Raw genomic sequence first — 19,530 nt, forward strand, 5'->3', positions numbered from 1 at the left:
AAGCAGATAGGAACCCCCACCTTATCGCAGAGTGGTACAACCCATGCGCGCAGCGGGGAAGAGACCAACAGAACAAGGAACAGGGGGGAGAGCGGAGCAGCGCAACTCAATGGGGGGGGGGGGCACGCACATGCGCGCTGCGCGGCGCCCCGCCTCACCGGCCGGCTGGACTCGGGAGCGGAGACAAAGGCCCCGGTTATAACGCGCCCCCTTCCCCCCCCCCGGTTCCGCTGTGGCCTATGGCAGCGGGCACGGCTCCGTGCCCGGGGGGGGGACCGGAGGCGGGCGGGGGTATGGCGGGTGGGAAGCGGGCAGCGGCCGGCGGCGGGCGGGTGACGGTGAAGATGTCGCTGCGCCGCGCCTACTCCATCAAGGACAAGCTGCAGGCCATCGAGAGGGTGAAGAAGGGCGAGCGGCAGGCGTCGGTGTGCCGCGCCTTCGGGGTGCCGGGCGGCACGCTCCGGGGGTGGCTGAAGGACGAGGCGAAGCTGCGGTGGTTCCTGGAGCAGCTCGGCGGGGAGGTGGGCACCCAGCGCAAGAAGATGCGGTTGGCCAACGAGGAGGAGATCGACCGCGCTGTCTACGCTTGGTTCCTGGCTCTCCGGCAGCACGGGGTGCCCCTCTCCGGGCCCCTCATCCAGGCTCAAGCTGAAGCCTTCGCCCGGCAGATCTATGGGCCGGAATGTACCTTCAAAGCCAGCCACGGCTGGTTCTGGCGCTGGCAGAAGCGCCACGGCATCTCCAGCCAACGCATCTATGGGGAGGGTGGGCTCCCCGCCGAGCCCGAGCGGGCTCCTGCTGCTTGCCCTGAATCCCTGCCCATGGCGGCTTCCGACGCCGCAGGGTACGGGGATGAGCAGATCTACAACGCCAACATCACCAGGCTCTACTGGAAGCTGCTGCCGGGGCAGACGGGTGAGCTCAGGGCTCGGCGTCGACCGGCTCCCCGCGAGCGTGTCACCGTGCTGCTGGCGGCCAACTTGACCGGCGCCCATAAGCTCAAGCCGCTGGTGGTTGGGAGCCACCGTGACCCCCCCAGTCTCCGCCACCACAACCAGGAGAAATTCCCTGCTTGTTACCGCTACGGCCCCGAAGCCAGGCTGGGACCGGCGCTGCTCCGCGCTTGGTTCTTCGAGGACTTCGTGCCGGGTGTCAAACGCTACCTGCGCCGGAGCTGCCTGCAGCAGAAGGCTGTGCTGCTGCTCAGCGCCGCCTCCCCCTCCTCTAGGACAGGCCCTGAGGAATCACCCCCGTTGCAGACACCCGACGGCTCCATCCGTGCTCTTTTCCTCTCCAAAGGCCCTGCTGGGAGCGGCTCAGTGGGAGCTGGAGGCCGTATCCCGGCGCCGTTGGAGCAAGGGGTGGTGCTGGCCTTCAAGCAGCTCTACAAGCGGGAGCTGCTGCGCTTGGCTGTCTCTTGCGCTGCCGGTGGCTCGGGGGGGCCCCTGGACTTCGTGAGGTCTTTCCTCCTCAAGGACATGTTGTACTTGGCCGGGCTCTCCTGGGATCTCATCCCTCCGGGCTCCATTGAAAAGTGCTGGTTGCTGGGGCTCCGCGCTGCCTTCGAGCCCCAGCCTGGAGAGGAGGAGCATGGAGACCCCTCACATGGGGAGGACGGGGGTGGGGACAGCAAAGTCTTCAGTGACTTGACCCATCTGGCTGCATTGGCCTACAAGCGTTTGGCTCCTGAGGAGGTGGCTGACTGGTTGCACTTGGACGATGCAGCCCCGGGTACGGAGGAGGACAATGGGGAAGAGGACGCTGAGGAGGAAGGTCCCGGAGGTGATGGGGAAGAGGAGGATGAGGATGAGGAGGCGGCTGCTGGAGATGGAGGTGGCAGAAGGGGTGGCGAAGGAGGAGACACCTTGCTGCCCACAGCTCGAGAAGCCATCAAAGGCCTGGAGACGGCGCTGCGCTGGCTGGAGGGTCAGGACCCCCGACAAGTGGGGCCGCTGAAGCTGGTGCAGCTCCGTTCCCTCATCAGCATGGCCCAGCGGCTCCACCATGGCAGCAGCCCCCATTCCTAGGGCAGGGTGAGGCAGGACCTCTTGGCTACCAACCACAACCCCACTTGGGGCAGGGGGGACAATGGAGCTGGGGGCACCCTGGTTGTCCCAGGGTGGATGTACCAGCGCTCCTCACGCCTCCATCATGGGGCTCAGGAGGTCTGAACGCCCCTGGGCTACCACAGCTAAGGGTGGGGGATACAATTTAGGGCTAATGGGTGGGTTGTGCAACAACTCCTCCGTGTGTTGTGTCTTTGAGGGTTGTTCGTCACCGAAGAACCTTGAGGAGGTGCTATGGGACTAAGCAGTGGTGGCCTCCTGGTCACTGGCACTACTAAAAGGGTGTGGATGTCCCCAGCACTGCCCAGTCTTCCCAGTTCCATGGGGAGAGGGGGTGAGGGAGGAATGTGAGGACCCAGGATGATGGGGGATGTTGCACTAAGTAAATTGCCTGTATCTTAGCTGAGGTGGGCACATCCGGATGGACAGGGACCACTCCTGGGGCGCTGGAAGGTGAATGTTCTGATCTGGAAGAGGCAGGGGATGCTCTTCCCACTGCCAGCACAGAGTGCTGTTAAGCTGGGGAGGTTTGGGGCTGGTTTGAGACAACTTTCTTCATGCACTGCACTGGGGATAAGGACACTTGAGTGGTACCTGAGAAGCTGCGGTTTCCCGGAGAGGGTCACCTCCATCATTCCCATCCCAGCCCGGGAACACCACAAAGACCTGCTGAAACATCACCAGAGCATCCTCATGAAGCTGAAAGCTCTGGGGATGCAGGCTCAGGTGCCTCATCACTGGGTTTGTGGGGTGGTTGAGGCTGAAGGAGGCATCTCATGGTACAAGGGAGATGTTCCTCATGAGCTGAGGTGGGAGCAGGGGGGATTCCCAGCATTGCCTTGACATACTGGAGGCATCAGGTGTGAATTGAGCAGCTCTTGATCTAATTTAGGTGAATTTTGGGCCTGCTCAGCCAAATTATTGACAGGAGGAATGAAACCACCCCTAACCCATCAGTGCTGCCATGTCCTGCGGCAGCAGTGGGACATGGTGGTGCTTCTGCTTGTCGGGTCTTTGTCTCATAACGTCAGAGTTTATGAAAATTAAATGGTTTTTATTCCCACTTTGGTGCTGTTGTGTGTTAAGACACTTGGAGCCATGAGGGTGGCACAAAGGGGGCCTCCACGTGCTTGTGTCCTGTGTTCAGGCAGCTCTGGGAGGTGAGAACATTGAACCATGGAATGGTTGAAGGGACCTGAAAGCTCCTCCAGCTCCAACCCCTGCCACGGGCAAGGACCCTTTCCACTGGAGCAGGGTGTTCCAAGCCCCTGTGTCCAACCTGGCCTTGAACACTGCCAGGGATGGGGCAGCCACAGCTTCTCTGGGCACCCTGTGCCAGCGCCTCAGCACCCTCACAGGGAAGAGCTTCTGCCTAAGAGCTCAGCTCAGTCTCCCCTTTGGCAGGTTAGGGTTGGAACTGGATGATCTTTAAGGTCCCTTCCAATCCAAACCATTCTATGTAATGGCCCATCCATCAAACCCATCTCTAATTTAGCAGCAGGAATGTTGTGTGGGACCGTAGCAAAGGCTGATACCAGAATCAGCCAGGCTGGAAACATCCTTTAAGCTCATCAAGTCCATCCGTTCCCCAGCACTGCCAAGGCCACCGCTAACCCATGGCACTGGAGGCCTCAAATACACAGCTTCCGACCACTTCCAGGGACAGTAGAAGTCTATGGTGGATGACATCTGCAGCTCTTTCATTGTCCACCACCATAGAAAGCCACTTCCTTTGTCAGGCACAATTTGCCCTTGGTGAAGCCAGGGTGGCTGCCTGAAAACACCTCCTTGCTTCCATAGGGCTCCCCATGCCTTCCAGGAGGATCTGCTCCATGATCCTACCAGGCATGGGATCCCTCTTTTGAAGGCACTGAGTGCTGCCCTACCTCAAATTAAATTCATGGAATTTAAACTGGTTTTTTTAAAACTTGGTCACCAGCACCTGCCTTGGCACAACCCAGCAGCACCGTGAGGCTGTGGCTTCCCTCTTGGGTTGGTGCCACTGGTATTTGGGATGATGGTGTTCCTGGAGACAATCTCGAGGAGGATGCAGGTACCATCAGCATCCATGATGGAAGCAGCCTTTTCATCTTCCAAGTGCTTTGGAGATCATCCCTAACTGCATCCATGCAGGTGCCAGGACATGCAGAAGGCTCAGGTCTCGATGAAGGCAAGTTTTGAGGTTCTACCCCCTGGATGTGCAGCACCCCAGAGCTGAGAGAGGGTCTGGGCTTCCACCCCACCATCTCACTGCTGGGCCCATCTGCAGGACTGTGATGTGGTGCTGGTGCCTGACTGAGGTGGGAGGTGGAGGTTCTTTGGATGCTTGAATTCTCACCCATGCTTTTGGGATGCAAAAGCAGCTTCCTGTTCATGCATGCACCTCTAGAGCTGAGCAGAGGAGCAGGTATCAGTGTCCATGAGCACGATGAGTTTGGAATCAGTCTTCCTCTGTTCTCACCCCAGAGCATCATGCTACCAGCTCCCCACTTCTCAAGGTCCTTTGGCATCAACAGCACCATTGATGGTCCTTGGCTCCTGTTGTCCCCAAACCCCCATTCCCAGTGCAGTACATCCCAGCACAGTGCTGGTGAGCATAGAACCCGTGTGGCATCCGCTCCATCCCTGGTGAGCACAGACCCAGTGTGGCATCGGCTCCATCCCTCCTGCCCCAAGGACCCATAACTGTCACCTCCCCATGGAGATGACCCCATGGTGGCTGCAGTAGCCCCCTGAAGACTGAAAGGACCAAAAAGAACCAAACTGGCCATGGTGCTGCCCACGTTTATTTGGTCCCAGCCTTGCAGAGGTAGCGTATGGCATGGACACGGCCCCACACCATCTCCAACCCCAACGAGGGTCTCCTGGGGGTGTCAGGGTTCCCCTTGCTCCCTGAAGGGGTTTGCTCTGGTCTCCCTCACCCCTCCTGCTCCACAGGGGATGGAGGGGCTCGTCCCCAGCCCGGTTCTTAGTCCTCAGCCATGCTGCGTGCCCGGTTGGTGGCCGCCTCCACGGCGTTCATGACGGTGGCCCTCAGTGCGCCCTTCTCCAGCTGGTGCAGTGCATGGATGGTGGTGCCGCCGGGCGTGCAGACGTCTCCCCGCAGCTTCGCCGGGTGCTCCCCTGTCTCCAGCATCATCTTTGCTGCACCCTGCAATGGAAGAAGGACATGGAAGTGCTGGAGCAAGTCCAGAGGAGGCCGGGAGGATGCTCAGGGGCTGGAGCAGCTCTGCTCGAGCCAGGCTGAGAGAGCTGGGCTGGGGCAGCCTGGAGAAGAGAAGGCTCCTGAAGGGGAGACCTGAGAGCAGCTCCAGTGCCTAAAGGGGCTGCAGGAAACCTGGAGAGGGGCTTGGGACAAGGGCCTGTAGGGACAGGCCAAGGGGAATGGCTTGAACCTGCCCGAGGGGAGACTGAGCTGAGCTCTTAGGCAGAAGCTCTTCCCTGTGAGGGTGCTGAGGCGCTGGCACAGGGTGCCCAGAGAAGCTGTGGCTGCCCCATCCCTGGCAGTGTTCAAGGCCAGGTTGGACACAGGGGCTTGGAGCACCCTGCTCTAGTGGAAGGGGTTCCTGTACATTGAACTGGATGAGCTTTAAGGTCCCTTCCAACCCAAACCATTCCATGATTCTATGAGAGTCCAGGGTGGGTCAGAGAGAAGGGGACCCCTGCCAAGTCCCCTTCTTGCCTGAGCATTGGATGTCAGCACCCTCCCATCCACACCCCTGCAGCAGGGGACAAGGTGCTGAAGCATCCTTCCCACCACCATGCACTCTGCTATCTTCTGGTGGCCTCATCTTTGGTTTCAAGAGGGGAAACCGAGGCAGGACATCACCCAGCACCTCCTCCCCCCTCTGCCACCTCCCTGGCGCTGCAGGGCAGGAGGGAGAGGAGCAATGCTGGGTGTCCCCAAGTGCCACCTCCCACTCACCAGCAGCGTCTGAGCCGCGATCCTGCTGGCCAAGCCACCCGGCATTCCCATCTTCACTGCTCCCTCAGCCAGTGCCTCAGCAAACAGATAGACCTGGGGCAGAAGAACATCAGGGGTGAGCGTGGTGCAAGGTGGAGAACCCCAAACACCAACTCCGGCCCCACAGGGTGTCCCATGTCCCGCTGGTGCTTACATAGGCTACCCCGCTGCCGCTGAGCCCGGTGTGGATGTTGATGTAGGATTCGGGGACCTCCTCGCAGAGGCCACAGGAGGACAAGAGGTTCTTCAGCAGGGAGGCTTCCTCGTCCCCAGCCCCACTGCCCCGGGCGAAGACCATCGCTCCTGCCTGCACCACACAGGGCAGGTTGGGCATGAGCCGCAGCACCTTGGTCCCACTGGGGAGAAGCTGGGGAGAGATGGGGATGGGAGAAGGGTGCCAGGCTCAGGGAGCACCCAAAGGTGTCGTGGGACACTGATGGGTATCACACACTGGGGCTGGTGGAGAGGCGAGGTCCATAGGGTAGGGCTTGGGGAGGGACATGGGACCATAGGGACGGAGCCACAGTGGCATGTCCTTCTCCATGGGGGGGAAAGAGGAAGAGGAGGATGAGAAGGAAGAGGAAAAAGAGATGAAGAATAAGGAGAAGGAGAAGGGAGGAGGATGAGAAAGAAGAGGAGGAAGAGATGAAGGATAAGGAGGAGGAGAAGGGAGAAGGAAGAGGAGGATGAGAAGAAGAGGAAAAATAGATGAAGGATAAGGAGGAGGAGAAGGGAGAAGGATGAGAAGGAAGAGGAGAAAGAGATGAATGATAAAGAGGAGGAGAAGGGAGAAGGAAGAGGAGGATGAGAAAGAAGAGGAGGAAGAGATGAAGGATAAGGAGGAGGAGAAGGGAGAAGGATGAGAAGGAAGAGGAGAAAGAGATGAATGATAAGGAGGAGGAGAAGGGAGAAGGAAGAGGAGGAAGAGATGAAGGATAAGGAGGAGGAGAAGGGAGAAGGATGAGAAGGAAGAGGAGGAAGAGATGAATGATAAAGAGGAGGAGAAGGGAGAAGGAAGAGGAGGATGAGAAAGAAGAGGAGGAAGAGATGAAGGATAAGGAGGAGGATAAGGGAGAAGGAAGAGGAGGATGAGAGAGAAGAGGAGGAAGAGATGAAGGATAAGGAGGAGAAGAAGGGAGGAGGAAGAGGAGGAAAAAGAAGCAAGAGGAGGAAGAGGAGCAGGAGGGAGAGGAACAGGAAAAGGGATAGCAAGGGGGATAGGAAGAGGAAGAGGAGGAGCGGACTCACCCTCTGCAGTGTCTGGAGGGTGACCCCGGCCACCAAGGAGACGACGATGTGGTGTGGTCCCACAGCAGGCCGGATCTCCTGCAGCACACCCGGCAGCACGTGGGGCTTGGTGGCCAGGATGACCAGGGTGCTCTCCTGCAGCACCTCCAGGTTGCAGTGCGTGGTCCGACAGCCCGACTCCTGCCCATGCACAGGGAGGGGTGTCACAGCCTGGGAGCCACCAACCCCACCGTGGGGACACGGTCTGGGGACCTGCTCTGGCCACAGAACCACTGCCTGGGTTTCACCCGGAGCTGGGGTGGATAAGCCAAAGCCATGAATGGGGTAAAAGGGTGTCCTGACACTGTGGTAAGGGGCACCCCAAAGAAACATGACCAGCAGGTCAAAGGAGTGATCCTGCCCCTCTACTCTGCTCTCATGAGACCCCACTTGCAGCACTGGGTGCAGTTCTGGTGTCCTCAGCATAAAAAGGACATGGAGCTGTTGGAGCAAGTTGGGAGGAGGCCACAAGGATGCTCAGGGACTGGAGCACCTCCTGTATGGAGCCAGGCTGAGAACACTGGGGCTGTTCAGCCTGGAGAAGAGAAGCTGCGTGGAGACCTCAGAGCAGCTTCCAGTGTCTGAAGGGGCTACAAGGGTGCTGAGAGGGACTCTTCATCAGGGACTGGAGTGACAGGACAAGGGGTGATGGGTTCAGACTGAAACAGGGGAAGTTCAGGTTGGAGATAAGGCAGAAGCTCTTCCCTGTGAGGGTGCTGAGGCGCTGGCACAGGGTGCCCAGAGAAGCTGTGGCTGCCCCATCCCTGGCAGTGTTCAAGGCCAGGTTGGACACAGGGGCTTGGAGCACCCTGCTCTAGTGGAAGGTGCCCCTGCCCGTGGCAGGGGCTGGAGCTGGATGAGCTTTAAGTTCCCTTCCAACCCAACCCATTCCATGGTTCTACACCTCCCACCCCCCAGCCCCCAAGCGCAGTGATGTCACCCTGTGCCCACACTCACCCTCCACGCATCCAGGTTCTTGTCCGAGGGAGCACTGGCCAGGATGCTGCTGGCTGGCACCTTCCCTTGGGAACACAGGGGCAGGGGTGAGCGAGCGGATGGGGGCTGATCCCAGCCTCTTCTCCAAGCCCAGCACCCTCAGAACCCGGAGCAAAGGGAGCCAGGGCCAGACCCTGCCATGGGAAGGGCTGTGGGTACCCCATGGGGATGGCCATGGGCACCCAGTTGTGCCCTGGGGCAGTGACAATGGGGGTGACCCCAAATGGAGGGGCCGTCTGCCAGGTTCTGAGGCAGAGCAGGGCTGTCCCTGCCCTGGTCATGGGGCACGGTACCCGCCTGTCCCCATGTCCCCACTGCAGTCTGTGTGTCAGGGACCCTGGGAGGGCAGAGACCCAAGGGAGGGGGCCAGGACCAGGCTGTCCCCATGTCCCCACACTGCTCTATGGGGCAGGGACTCCAGAGAGCGGGGCAGGACAAGGCTGTTCCCCCAGTGATCAATGGGCAGGGACCCAGGGGAGGGGGACAGGACCAGGCTGTCCCCATATCTCCCCCCAGCTCCATAGGACAAGGACCCACAGGAGGGGCCAGGACCGCTCTGTCCCCACGTCCCCCCCACCCTGGTCTATAGGGCAGGGACCCACAGGAGGGGCCAGGACCGTTCTGTCCCCATGCCCCCCTCCGCTCTATGGGGCAGGGACCCACAGGAGGGACCAGGACCACTCTGTCCCCATGCCCCCCCCGCTCTATGGGGCAGGGACCCACAGGAGGGGCCAGGACCGCTCTGTCCCCATGCCCCCCCCGCTCTATGGGGCAGGGACCCACAGGAGGGGCCAGGACCGCTCTGTCCCCATGACCCCCCCATCCTGCTCTATAGGGCAGGGACCCACAGGAGAGGCCAGGACCGCTCTGTCCCCATGCCCCCCTGCTCTATGGGGCAGGGACCCACAGGAGGGGCCGGGAGCGCTCTGTCCCCATGACCCGCCCCCGCTCTATGGGGCAGGGACCCACAGGAGGGGCCAGGACCGCTCTGTCCCCATGACCCCCCCCGCTCTATGGGGCAGGGACCCACAGCAGGGCAGGGACCCACATCAGGGCCGGGCCCCCCCGCCCGTACCGGCCCGCAGCAGCCCCCGGGCCAGGCCTCCCGCCATGCGCCCGGCGCCCACGAACCCGACGCGCAGCTCCGCCGCCTCCATCGCTCGCTGCAGACCACGCCCCCACCTCAGCGCCCATTGGCTGCTCGGTGCCCTCCCCCTGCACCCTATTGGCGGACCCTGGCTCATAGGGGGCGGGCCCTAGGCCGGGGCGGGGACGGGGATATTTACGTAGGTGCGGGCGCGCTCCCTGGGGGTGGCGGTGGCGAACGGGAGGGACCGCGTGTAGGGAGACACCTACCGGCGGCCACCGGCCCCTTCATCCCCCTTCCATCCCCTTCATCCCCCTTCCATCCCCTTCATCCCCCTTCCATCCCCTTCATCCCCCTTCCATCCCCCTTCCATCCCCTTCATCCCCCTTCCATCCTCCTCCCTTTATCCCCTTCCCTTCCATCCTCCTGCCTTTATCCTCGTCCCTTCCATCCTCCTCCCTTTATCCCCTTCCCTTCCATCCTCCTCCCTTTATCCCCTTCCCTTCCATCCTCCTGCCTTTATTCTCGTCCCTTCCATCCTCCTCCCTTTATCCCCTTCCCTTCCATCCTCCTCCCTTTATCCCCTTCCCTTCCATCCTCTTCTCTTTATCCCTCTCCCTTCCATCCTCCTCCCTTTATCCCCACCCCTTCCATCCTCCTCCCTTTATCCCCATCCCTTCCATTCTCCTCCCTTTATCCCCTTCCCTTCCACCTTCCCTTTATCCCTCTCCCTTCCATCCTCCTCCTTATCCCCTTCCCTCCACTCCTCCCTTTATCCCTTTCCCTCCTCCATCCTCCTCCCTTTATCCCCTTCCCTTCCATCCTCCTCCCTTTATCCCCTTCCCTTCCATCCTCCTCCCTTTATCCCCTTCCCTTCCATCCTCCTCCCTTTATCCCCTTCCCTTCCATCCTCCTCCCTTTATCCCCTTCCCTTCCATCCTCCTCCCTTTATCCCTCTCCCTTCCATCCTCCTCCCTTTATCCCCTTCCCTTCCATCCTCCTCCCTTTATCCCCTTCCCTTCCATCCTCCTCCCTTTATCCCCTTCCCTTCCATCCTCCTCCCTTTATGCCCCCCTTTACTCCCCCCATCACTCCAAGCTTGGGCTGCCCCTCATACCCCTGTGTGTACTGGGGGGTCCCCCCCCCCCAGCTTGTCCTTGTATTTGGGGTATCACCTCCCAGCCTTTGGGTGTCCCCCCCCTGGACCACCCCCCCATTATGCTGCTGCCCTGGAGCTGCTGGGCTCTGCTGCTCCTCTGCACCACAGCCAGGTCATTTGGGTGGCTGGGCCTCAGCACCCCCCAGGAGGACGTGAGGACCCCCCCAGGTGTCCCCTTCGAGGTGACCCCAAGGGATGAGCAGCTCCAGGACAAAGCCTCACGCAGGGTCCCATCACCCCCGGACTCTGGTGCCCATCAGGTGTGGTTGTGAGGCTTCCGCTCCACGGCTGGGAATGGGGGTCATTGGGATCCCCCACCCTGGGTACTCCCCTTGCCAGATGTGGGGTGCTCTGTGTTGGCACGGGATGGGTTTGGTGGCAAAGGCCAAGTGCTGGGGTGTCCTTATACTATTTCTCTTTATTTTGCACCCAAACCCATCCCCTTTTTAGCCCTCATCACCTTGGCTGTGCTGGCAGCACCCATGGGTGACTCCAGTGCTGCCACCATGGTGCAGCTCCAGTTGTCCCACAGCAACCTCAATGAGGAGGAGGTACCCGAGCTGGTGGTGAACCTGTTCCTTGTAGCTGCAGAGCCTGAGGAGCACCCAACCACCTCTGCTCAGCCTCCCCTCCTCATTTTGGGTCAAAACCAGCCCTATTTAGTCCATTTCCCCTGTTGCAGACACAGGTTTCCACTACCAAGCCTCTTCCCACCTCCATCCTTCCTTGCTTCCAAAGGAGTCTCTTTCCCCAGTGCCATGGGATGCAGGTTCAACACCGAGGGCTCATCTTGGGATGCCCATGGGGACAGCCCCTGTTGCACATGGGCACCACCACGGGGGGCTGTGGAGCCACCTCCCATCATCACCACCCCAATGTCGACCTCAGGAGGGGCAAGGGAAGCCACCGGATGGGGGTCTGCAACCATGCCTGGAGACCCCAACCCACCACAACCTGCAGGAGGCGGTGCAGGATGAGACCCTCAGCAGCAGGGAGCAGCACCGGCTGGCCCAGCTTGTGGAGGACATCACCCAGAGGATGGGTAAGAGCCATCAGCAGGAGGCTGCTTTGTCCCTGGGTCCCGCTATGGGGACCAACCCAACCTCTTGTGGTTGCAGGACAACAACTGTAGTGACAGGACAAGGGGTAATGGGTTAAAACTGAAACAGGGGAAGTTTAGATTGGATATAAGGAGGAAATTCTTTCCTGTTAGGGTGGTGAGGCACTGGAATGGGTTGCCCAGGGAGGTTGTGAATGCTCCATCCCTGGCAGTGTTCAAGGCCAGGTTGGACGAGGCCTTGGGTAATATGGTTTAGAGCGAGGTGTCCCTGCCCATGGCAACGGGGTTGGAACTTGATGATCTTAAGGTCCTTTCCAACTATTCTATGATTCTATGATTCTTCCTCTTTTAGTTTAAAACCACTACAAAAGCCAGGTTGGATGGAGCTTGGAGCAACCTGGTCTAGTAGAAGGTGTCCCTGCCCATGGTAAGGGGCTGGAAGTAATCCTGGCCCAGGTGGGGATGGATGTTGGGCGGGCATGGTTGGGGATACCTCAACTTGGGGGTGCTCTGTCCTCTCCCACCCCCTCTGTTCCCCACAGGGCAGTGGCTGGTGGCAGGTTACTGTGGTGGTGCTGTGCAGGCACCATGGATGCTGCTTCTCCAGGAAGAACCCCATCACTGGCTCACCTCCACCACAAACAGGTAGGAGATGTTTGGGGGGCATGGGCATGGCACCCTCAATTGCTGCTAGGCTCCATCATTGATGTCCCATCCTGCTGCCACCATTGGTCCCCAGGAACAGGACACATCTTGGTGGCTTGTCTGCAGCTTTTGGCCACCTCATCCCACTTCCCTGCCCTATTTCTGCCCAAAGGAGGCTGTGGGGAAGTTGGAGGCAGGGGTTGTGATGGTGACACAGAAGGACCAAGGTGATGGGGCTCTGGTTTTCCTCCTCCCCATGTAGGCAGTGGGGAATGAAGCTGTTGCAGGAGGAGCTGGACAGGATGGAGATGAGCTGCCTGCAAGGTGAGAGCTTCCAGGCAGGAGGACATGGGAGAGATGACCATGAGGTGGGGAGAAGGCTGGGGTCTGCAGCTCCAGCATGTCCCCATCCTGTGCTGGGCCATGTCTTGTGTTTCCCTGCTGTCCTGGGCACAGCAGTGATGGGAGCATCAGCACCAATGCCGTGTTCCTGCAGAGCCAAGCCTGGCGCAGCCCTCAGCCATGGCAGGGGACCTCCCCAGCACAGCAGGACACACATCACCCCCCATGGGGGCTGGAGTTCAAAGCTGAGCTCACGGAGGGTAAGTGTGGGGTGGGATGTCCCCTTGAGGGTCAGGTCCTCATCATGACCATACTCGTGGGTGCAGGACACCCCATTGGGAGAGGGGCCAGGGCTGGGGACGTAACACACAGGGAGAAACCTTGGGTGGAAGGGGGTGTCCTGTATGATCCATGTGTCCTCAGGGGTCAAGGGACATCTGCAGGACAAGGCTGTCAGCAGGCATGGAGGATGCCATCTAAACCCTTCTTCTCCAACCAGATGTTGGAGGTGTCTGTGGGCACTGGGAAGCACTGGGAGCCCAAACCCTGCAGCCCAAGCAAGTCTAGTGATATGAATTCCATCCATAGAGGACATCCCTTCTCCAGGGCCACTAAGGGCCGGTGTCATTGTCACTGACCTGACACTGGGGGGACAACCCTGCTGGGGAGGCTTTCTGGGGTGCTGATGAGTCTCTCCTCTGCTGTTAGCTCCTTGCTGTCCTCACAGTCCCTATGCCAAGGGCTCACAAAGGCCAGGCAGCGATGCTGGAAGAAAGCCACCCCTGGGCAGGACTTCTGCCATGTCCATGCCATTGGTTGAACCTCATGCAGGAGCTTGGCCATGGGCTCATCTCCCCATGGTTGACCCTCTACTCCCTCCCAGAGGGGTTTTAAACCCTCTCTTGGCTCTTCCAGGTCCTGCTGGAGAGCACGTGGTGGTGCTCAGGACCCTGAAGGTGCCATTCGATGTGGGTATGGGACTGTCCTGCAGAGCAGATGCTCCTCATCCCATCACTAATAATCTATTTCCATCCATTTTAATGAATGCCCTGTTTGAAACTGGAGCTTCCCCCAGTCTGGTGTCCCCCCATTCTGACGCTGGGGCTTTGCCAAAACCAACAGCAAAGGCCTGGTTGCCATTCCTGTGCCAGAGGAACCCTGATCACCTTCCCTTTATTACAGCCTAATTACAGGTAATTAGTAGTGTAACCCATTAGAGCCCAGCCAGAGCCACCAGCTTCTTGGACACAGCAAAGGCTGTGGCTCTAGTTGGTTGCTACCATCTAGTCTGGGGTCCCAGCACCTTTCGGGGTGCCCAAACGTCCTTTCCACCTGCACTGAGCATCCCACACTGCTCCCAGCAGCAGGTGGGACCATGGTGGCTTCGCAGTGGGCTCTGGTGGCCCTTTTGTACTTTGGAAACGTCACTGTGTCCCCCCCCAGCCCCGTCCTCTGCCCCAGCAAAGGACAACCCTGAGTTGAAGAGGATGATGCCGGCGCAGCATTGACCCATCACTTCCTGGCGTTGGCGTAGTTGGTGCTGAACCAGGCGCAGGTCTCCTTCACGGCTGGGAGGGAGAAGATGGGATAGGTTTGGGATTGGGAATGCAGTTTGGGCATGAAATGGTTTGGGCTGGAAGGGACCTTAAAGCTCAGCCAGTTCCAGCCCCCTGCCATGGGCAGGGACACCTTCCAGTAGAGCAGCTTGCTCCAAGCCCCTGTGTCCAACCTGGCCTTGAACATTGGCAGGGATGGGGAATCTACCACCTCTTTGGGCAGCCTGGTCCAGTGTCTCACCACCTTCAACATAAACCTCACTTGGAGTATTGTGTACAGTTCTGGTGTCCTCAACATAAAAAGGACATGGATCTGTTGGAGCAAGTCCAGAGGAGGCCACAAGGATGATCAGGGGCTGGAGCAGCTCCTGTATGGAGCCAGGCTGAGAACATTGGGGCTGTTCAGCCTGGAGAAGAGAAGCTGCGTGGAGACCTCAGAGCAGCTTCCAGTGTCTGAAGGGGGCTACAGGGATGCTGGGGATGGACTCTCCATCAGGGACTGCAGTGGTAGGTAATGGGTTAAAACTTAAACAGGGGAAGTTTAGATTGGATATAAGGAGGAAATTCTTTCCTGTTAGAGTGCTGAGGCACTGGAATGGGTTGCCCAGGGAGGTTGTGAATGCTCCATCCCTGGCAGTGTTCAAGGCTAGGCTGGATGAGGCCTTGGGTGATATGGTTTAGAGCGAGGTGTCCCTGCCCATGGCAGGGGGGTTGGAACTTGATGATCTTAAGGTCCTTTCCAACCCTAACTATTCTATGATTCTTCCTCTTTTAGTTTAAAACCACTACAAAAGCCAGGTTGGATGGAGCTTGGAGCAACCTGGTCTAGTAGAAGGTGTCCCTGCCCATGGTAAGGGGCTGGAAGTAGCTGAGCTTTAACGCCCTTTCCAACCCAACCCATTGTCCTATCACAACAGGCCCTACTACACAGTCTGTCCCCATCTTTCTTACAAGCCCCCATTGAAAGGATGGTCTACCCTGATGCCACCAAGGGTAACTGTGGTGGGTAGGACCTCAGTCTTTCATGGAGACCCCATCTCACCTTGCCTGAAGGGTGTGAACTGGAAGCTGGGCAGGTAGCGCCGTAGCTTGGCATTGCTGGCTGTCTTCTTGAACTGCCCATCGGCCTTGGTGGTGTCAAACTGGGATAGGAATGGTTAAGGGGAAAGCACAGGTCTTGCTTTGTCCCACTGTGTCCTATGGGAGGGATGTTCTGGACCACAGCGTCTTTCCTAGAGCCCTATGGATGCTGGTGGAAAGTGAGGTGCTGCCCATGCTGCAGCAGCCCCACAAACAAGGGGTCCAACCTGTGGAGAAGGATACAAGAAGCTCTCCCCTGAAGTCCATGGCCTCCACAATAGCTTCTGCTGCCTCCCTGATGGAGACTTCATCTTCTTCTCCCACTGTGGAGATGGGCATGATTGAGGCTAGTGGCGCCATCCTCTTGCGAAGGGGTTGAGGGGGGATTTTGGGGTCTCACCTGACAAGATGATGGGTTCCACCTCATCGTATTCCCGTAGGACCCAGAGGAAAAGCCTGGCCAGGTCCTGTGGAAGGGCAAATGGTTCTTAGGGGGGGTCTATTGTCCCCCAGCCCTCCCATCACAAGAGGATCAAGCCCTGAGGATGCCCAACGCTGCCCAGGACAACCCAGGTGGACTCCAATGGTCCCCTAAGCCCCATACCCGGCCCTCCCCAAGCCATGGGAGGAGGGTAGTCCCCAAGGCCATACCAGGGAGTAGATGAACTGTCTCCTGGGCTTGCCTGTGCCCCAGACGGTCAGAGCAGAGCCATTCTCTGTAGGAGGAAGGGAGAGCAAGCCCATGAGCATCAGAGCCAGCTCCGTTCATCCCACCTACCCTACAGAGCAGACAGGAGGGGAACCCCCCCAAAACAACCCCACCCTCCCCCCAAAAGCCGCAAGCAGTCCTGCTGCACTCACGTTTGGCCAGGTAGACCTTGTGGATGAGCCCTGGCAAGACGTGGCCATCCTCGATGTTGAAGTTGTCGTGTGGTCCAAAGACGTTGGTGGGGATGACGGCGGTGAAGCGGCAGCCGTGCTGCTCGAAGTAGCCCCTGGGTAAGAGCAGGGGAGGTCAAACAACTGTGGTCACCCCCCCCCCCTCCAGCATGGAGCTGGCTCCAGAAGCATAAAATGGTTTGGGCTGGAAGGGACCTTAAAGCTCACCCAGCTCCAACCCCTGCCACGGGCAGGGACCCCTTCCACTAGAGCAGGGTGCTCCAAGCCCCTGTGTCCAACCTGGCCTTGAGCACTGCCAGGGATGGGGCAGCCACAGCTTCTCTGGGCACCCTGTGCCAGCGCCTCAGCACCCTCACAGGGAAGAGCTTCTTCCTTATCTCCAACCTGAACTTCCCCTGTTTCAGTCTGAACCCATCACCCCTTGTCCTATCACTGCAGTCCCTGATGAAGAGTCCCTCTCCAGCATCCTTGTAGCCCCCTTCAGACACTGGAAGCTGCTCTGAGGTCTCCACGCAGCTTCTCTTCTCCAGGCTCAACAGCCCCAATGTTCTCAGCCTGGCTCCATACAGGAGCTGCTCCAGCCCCTGAGCATCCTCGTGGCCTCCTCTGGACTTGCTCCAACTGCTCCATGTCCTTCTGATGTTGACACCAGAACTGCACCCAGTGCTGCAAGTGAGGTCTCACCAGAGCAGAGCAGAGCAAAGGGGCAGGATCACCTCCTTTGACCTGCACCTCTATGTGCTGAGCCCAGGTTATCTCCCCCAGCTCTGTTTAATTACTGGGAATCCCATGGAATTCCCTTTGTCCTGATAAGCAATGGGTGCTTACATCCTACAAGGGCTCTCCCATCTGTTCCCTCATACCTGTTCTGGATGTCAATCATCCTCTTGGCATAGGAGTAACCAAAGTTGGAGCTGTGAGGTGGCCCGTTGTGAATCTGGGGATGACAGAGCAGAGTTAAGCAGGGCAGGGACCTCTTCTGGGCTGTGCATGGCAATGGAGATGCTCACCATGGTCTCATCAATGGGATACGTTGTCTTGTCCGGGAAGATGCAGGTGGAAAGGCAGGAGACCACCTTCTGCACCCCTGTCTCATACGCTGAATGCAGGACGTTGTCGTTGATATGGATGTTTCTCCTCTAGGGATGGAGGCGTGTTTGAGATCTCTGGGGTGAGTCCACCAAATCCCACCATATCCAAGCTCTGTGCTCCCCAGAACCCTGCACCCTACGGGTAATAACTCATAAGCAGCTCCAGAAACCAGAGGAGACCTGGTTTAGCCATTGGAGCAGAGCAAGCCATGTCCCTGTGTCCCACCTTGGGGCTGCAGCACCCACAGGGACCCTGGAAGTGCCCATTCCCCGGGTGCTCACCCAAAAATCCAGGTTGTAGCGGATGTTTTTGAAGAGACCTCCAACCATTGCAGCCAGATGGATGACATGGGTGGGCCTGTGCTGCTCAAACAGGGCTTTGGTCTCTGTGGCACTCCTGAGGTCGGAGATATTGGGGTTCAGTGGGGTCAATGGAGGAGACTGGAGGCTTCCCAAGGGAAAACCCCACCAACTCACGTCAAGTCGGCGTCTCTGGAGGACACAAAGATCCACTCCTCATCCGGGCGCCCCTCTCCATCAGCCACCACCTTCTCAATGGCTTTTCCCACCAAGCCGGTGCCACCCGTCACCAGGATGCGTTTGGCCACCGGCTCCGTCACCTCCATCGTGGCCAAAACCCTATGTGGAGTAGAGGGGAAATAAGCTGGGGTCACCTTGGGGTTCACCTTGAGGGTCCTGGCTATGGACCACGGAGCTCACCCCCACCCTGGTGCGGGCACCCGTGAGCATCATGCCCATGGGATCAATTTTAGGGGCCCTTTATCCTCTTGTTCCAGCCCAAGCAGGAAGGAAAGAGGAAGAGGGGAGCCCGGTGGTGCCGGGGCAGCAGGAACTGGTCAGCTGTGGTTGCTAATGAACGAGCTGGTTGGTGGCCCCACGGGCTCCTCCTGTGGAGGTGGCACCTGGGCTGGAGCCAGATGCTGCCACGTTGTGACACACAGCACTGCCCGGCCTCTGAAAAGGGAGGTTCACCCCACATCCCCCCCCATGCACAGGTCCCAGGTCTGCACCCCAGATCTCCCCCTGCACCTCAAATCTTAAGTCTGCACCCCATATCTCCCCTGCACCCCAACTCCCAGGTCTGAATCCCATGTCTCCCCTGAGCCCCAACTCCATGCCTGCACCCCACATCCCGTCTTGCACCCTAGAAATCCTTCACCCCAAACCCCGGGTTTGCACCCCATATCTCCCCCTGTACCCCAGATCCCAGGTCTTCACTCAGATCTGCACCCACTCTTCCCCCTGCACCCCAAACTCCAGGTCTGCACCCAGATCTGCACCCCACAACTCCTCTTCATCCCAAACCTCAGCTCTGAACCCCACATCTCCCTTGCTCCCCAAACCCCAGCTCTGCACCACGCATCTCCCATGCACCCCACAACTCCTCTTCACCCCAAACCTCAGCTCTGAACCCCACATCTCCCCTGCACCCCAAACCTCAGCTCTGAACCCCACATCTCCCCTGCACCCCAAACCCCAGCTCTGCACCCCGCATCTCCCATGCACCCCAAACCCCACGTCCACACCTCACTCCTCCCCACCCCCCAGCCCCGCCCCCCATCCCTCCCCTCCGGGGCCCCCCACCCCTGCACCCCCCGAGTACTCCCGTGGTGGGGGGGGCTGCCCCCCGAAACGCTCCTTGGTGTGGGCCGAGGAGCTCCGTCTCACCCCGGAACGGGGCTCGGCTGCACTCGGCTCCGCTCGGCTCCCCGGCGGGGCTCGGCTGGATTCGGCTCCGCTCGGCTCGGTCGCTCAGCTCCGTTCGGCGGCGCTCGGCTGGGCCCGGAAGGGCTTCACTGGGCTCGGCCCGGAGGGGCTCGGCTTCCTCGGCCCGTTCGGCTGCACTCGGCTGCATTCGATTCGGCTCGGCTCGGCTCGGCTCGGCTCGGCCGCACTTCCTGCTGCCGTTACCGGGCGCCGCCTCTCGGCTGCTCGGGAAATGGAGTCCGAGCCAGGGAACACCGGGACCAGCCACAGCATTGGGACACCGTGAGCACCGGGGTCTGCTACAGCATCGGGACATACCGTGACCGGCTACAGACACACCACCCACACACACACCACACCACCACACACACACACCACCCACACACACACCACACCCGCTACAGCATCGGGACACACCGTGACCGGCTACAGCATCGGGACACCGTGAGCACCGGGATCTGCTACAGCATCGGGACACACCGTGACCGGCTACAGCATCGGGACACCGTGAGCACCGGGGTCTGCTACAGCATCGGGACACACCGTGACCGGCTACAGCATCGGGACAC

At 59.4% G+C, this 19,530-nt stretch overlaps 3 protein-coding genes and 1 long non-coding RNA gene across 8 annotated transcripts; 2 read left to right on the forward strand and 2 right to left on the reverse strand.

The window, feature by feature from the left end:
- Nucleotides 1-322: 322 nt before the first annotated feature.
- Nucleotides 323-3,774, forward strand: TIGD5 (tigger transposable element derived 5). Its single transcript, XM_061374241.1, has one exon. It carries the CDS (start codon nucleotides 345-347, stop codon nucleotides 2,025-2,027), a length of 1,683 nt encoding a protein of 560 aa, XP_061230225.1. The 5' UTR covers nucleotides 323-344; the 3' UTR covers nucleotides 2,028-3,774.
- A 1,059-nt stretch (nucleotides 3,775-4,833) lies between these two features.
- Nucleotides 4,834-9,503, reverse strand: PYCR3 (pyrroline-5-carboxylate reductase 3). Of its 4 annotated transcripts, none has more exons than XM_061374245.1 (6): nucleotides 9,389-9,503; nucleotides 8,275-8,339; nucleotides 7,279-7,458; nucleotides 6,185-6,337; nucleotides 5,992-6,084; nucleotides 4,834-5,217 (listed from the first exon to the last, which is right to left on the reverse strand). In XM_061374245.1, exons 1-6 carry the CDS (start codon nucleotides 9,468-9,470, stop codon nucleotides 5,035-5,037), a joined length of 756 nt encoding a protein of 251 aa, XP_061230229.1. In that variant the 5' UTR covers nucleotides 9,471-9,503; the 3' UTR covers nucleotides 4,834-5,034. The 4 variants fall into 4 exon arrangements, with proteins under 4 accessions (XP_061230229.1, XP_061230227.1, XP_061230228.1 ...); XM_061374243.1 differs by having other exon boundaries at nucleotides 6,185-6,397; XM_061374244.1 differs by having other exon boundaries at nucleotides 7,279-7,488.
- A 2,597-nt stretch (nucleotides 9,504-12,100) lies between these two features.
- On the forward strand, nucleotides 12,101-12,861 carry LOC133223418 (uncharacterized). Its single transcript, XR_009728566.1, has 3 exons — nucleotides 12,101-12,264; nucleotides 12,527-12,588; nucleotides 12,761-12,861. It is a non-coding gene; the product is annotated as an uncharacterized LOC133223418 (long non-coding RNA).
- An 878-nt stretch (nucleotides 12,862-13,739) lies between these two features.
- On the reverse strand, nucleotides 13,740-18,299 carry GFUS (GDP-L-fucose synthase). Of its 2 annotated transcripts, XM_061374247.1 has the most exons (10): nucleotides 17,711-18,294; nucleotides 17,516-17,630; nucleotides 17,153-17,281; nucleotides 17,006-17,079; nucleotides 16,104-16,237; nucleotides 15,894-15,958; nucleotides 15,643-15,709; nucleotides 15,486-15,565; nucleotides 15,205-15,304; nucleotides 13,740-14,174 (listed from the first exon to the last, which is right to left on the reverse strand). In XM_061374247.1, the coding sequence occupies exons 1-10, from the start codon at nucleotides 17,857-17,859 to the stop codon at nucleotides 14,119-14,121; spliced, it is 969 nt and encodes a 322-aa protein (XP_061230231.1). In that variant the 5' UTR covers nucleotides 17,860-18,294; the 3' UTR covers nucleotides 13,740-14,118. The 2 variants fall into 2 exon arrangements, with proteins under 2 accessions (XP_061230231.1, XP_061230232.1); XM_061374248.1 differs by lacking the exon at nucleotides 17,006-17,079 and having other exon boundaries at nucleotides 16,120-16,237; nucleotides 17,711-18,299.
- Nucleotides 18,300-19,530: the final 1,231 nt, after the last annotated feature.

This window comes from Neopsephotus bourkii, unplaced genomic scaffold, assembly GCF_033783945.1.
Source record: "Neopsephotus bourkii isolate Nb327-2 ecotype Australia unplaced genomic scaffold, CSIRO-AGI_Nbou_v1 NB_1637, whole genome shotgun sequence".
Taxonomy (NCBI): Eukaryota; Metazoa; Chordata; class Aves; order Psittaciformes; family Psittacidae; genus Neopsephotus; species Neopsephotus bourkii.

What these genes read in the sequence shown, in the direction of transcription:
- GFUS (XM_061374247.1), bottom strand. Translation starts at nt 17,859, where the DNA reads ATGGAGGTGACGGAGCCGGTGGCCAAACGCATCCTGGTGACGGGTGGC. An exon ending in TCCAGAGACGCCGACTTGAC is followed by an intron (nt 17,631 to 17,710) that starts GTGAGTTGGTGG and finishes CTCCGACCTCAG; the next exon opens with GAGTGCCACAGAGACCAAAG. An exon ending in ATCCCATTGATGAGACCATG is followed by an intron (nt 17,080 to 17,152) that starts GTGAGCATCTCC and finishes TGTCATCCCCAG; the next exon opens with ATTCACAACGGGCCACCTCA.
- PYCR3 (XM_061374242.1), bottom strand. Translation starts at nt 9,470, where the DNA reads ATGGAGGCGGCGGAGCTGCGCGTCGGGTTCGTGGGCGCCGGGCGCATG. An exon ending in GCGGCAGCGGGGTAGCCTAT is followed by an intron (nt 6,085 to 6,184) that starts GTAAGCACCAGC and finishes CTTCTGCCCCAG; the next exon opens with GTCTATCTGTTTGCTGAGGC. An exon ending in TCGCGGCTCAGACGCTGCTG is followed by an intron (nt 5,218 to 5,991) that starts GTGAGTGGGAGG and finishes CTTCCATTGCAG; the next exon opens with GGTGCAGCAAAGATGATGCT.
- TIGD5 (XM_061374241.1), top strand. Translation starts at nt 345, where the DNA reads ATGTCGCTGCGCCGCGCCTACTCCATCAAGGACAAGCTGCAGGCCATC.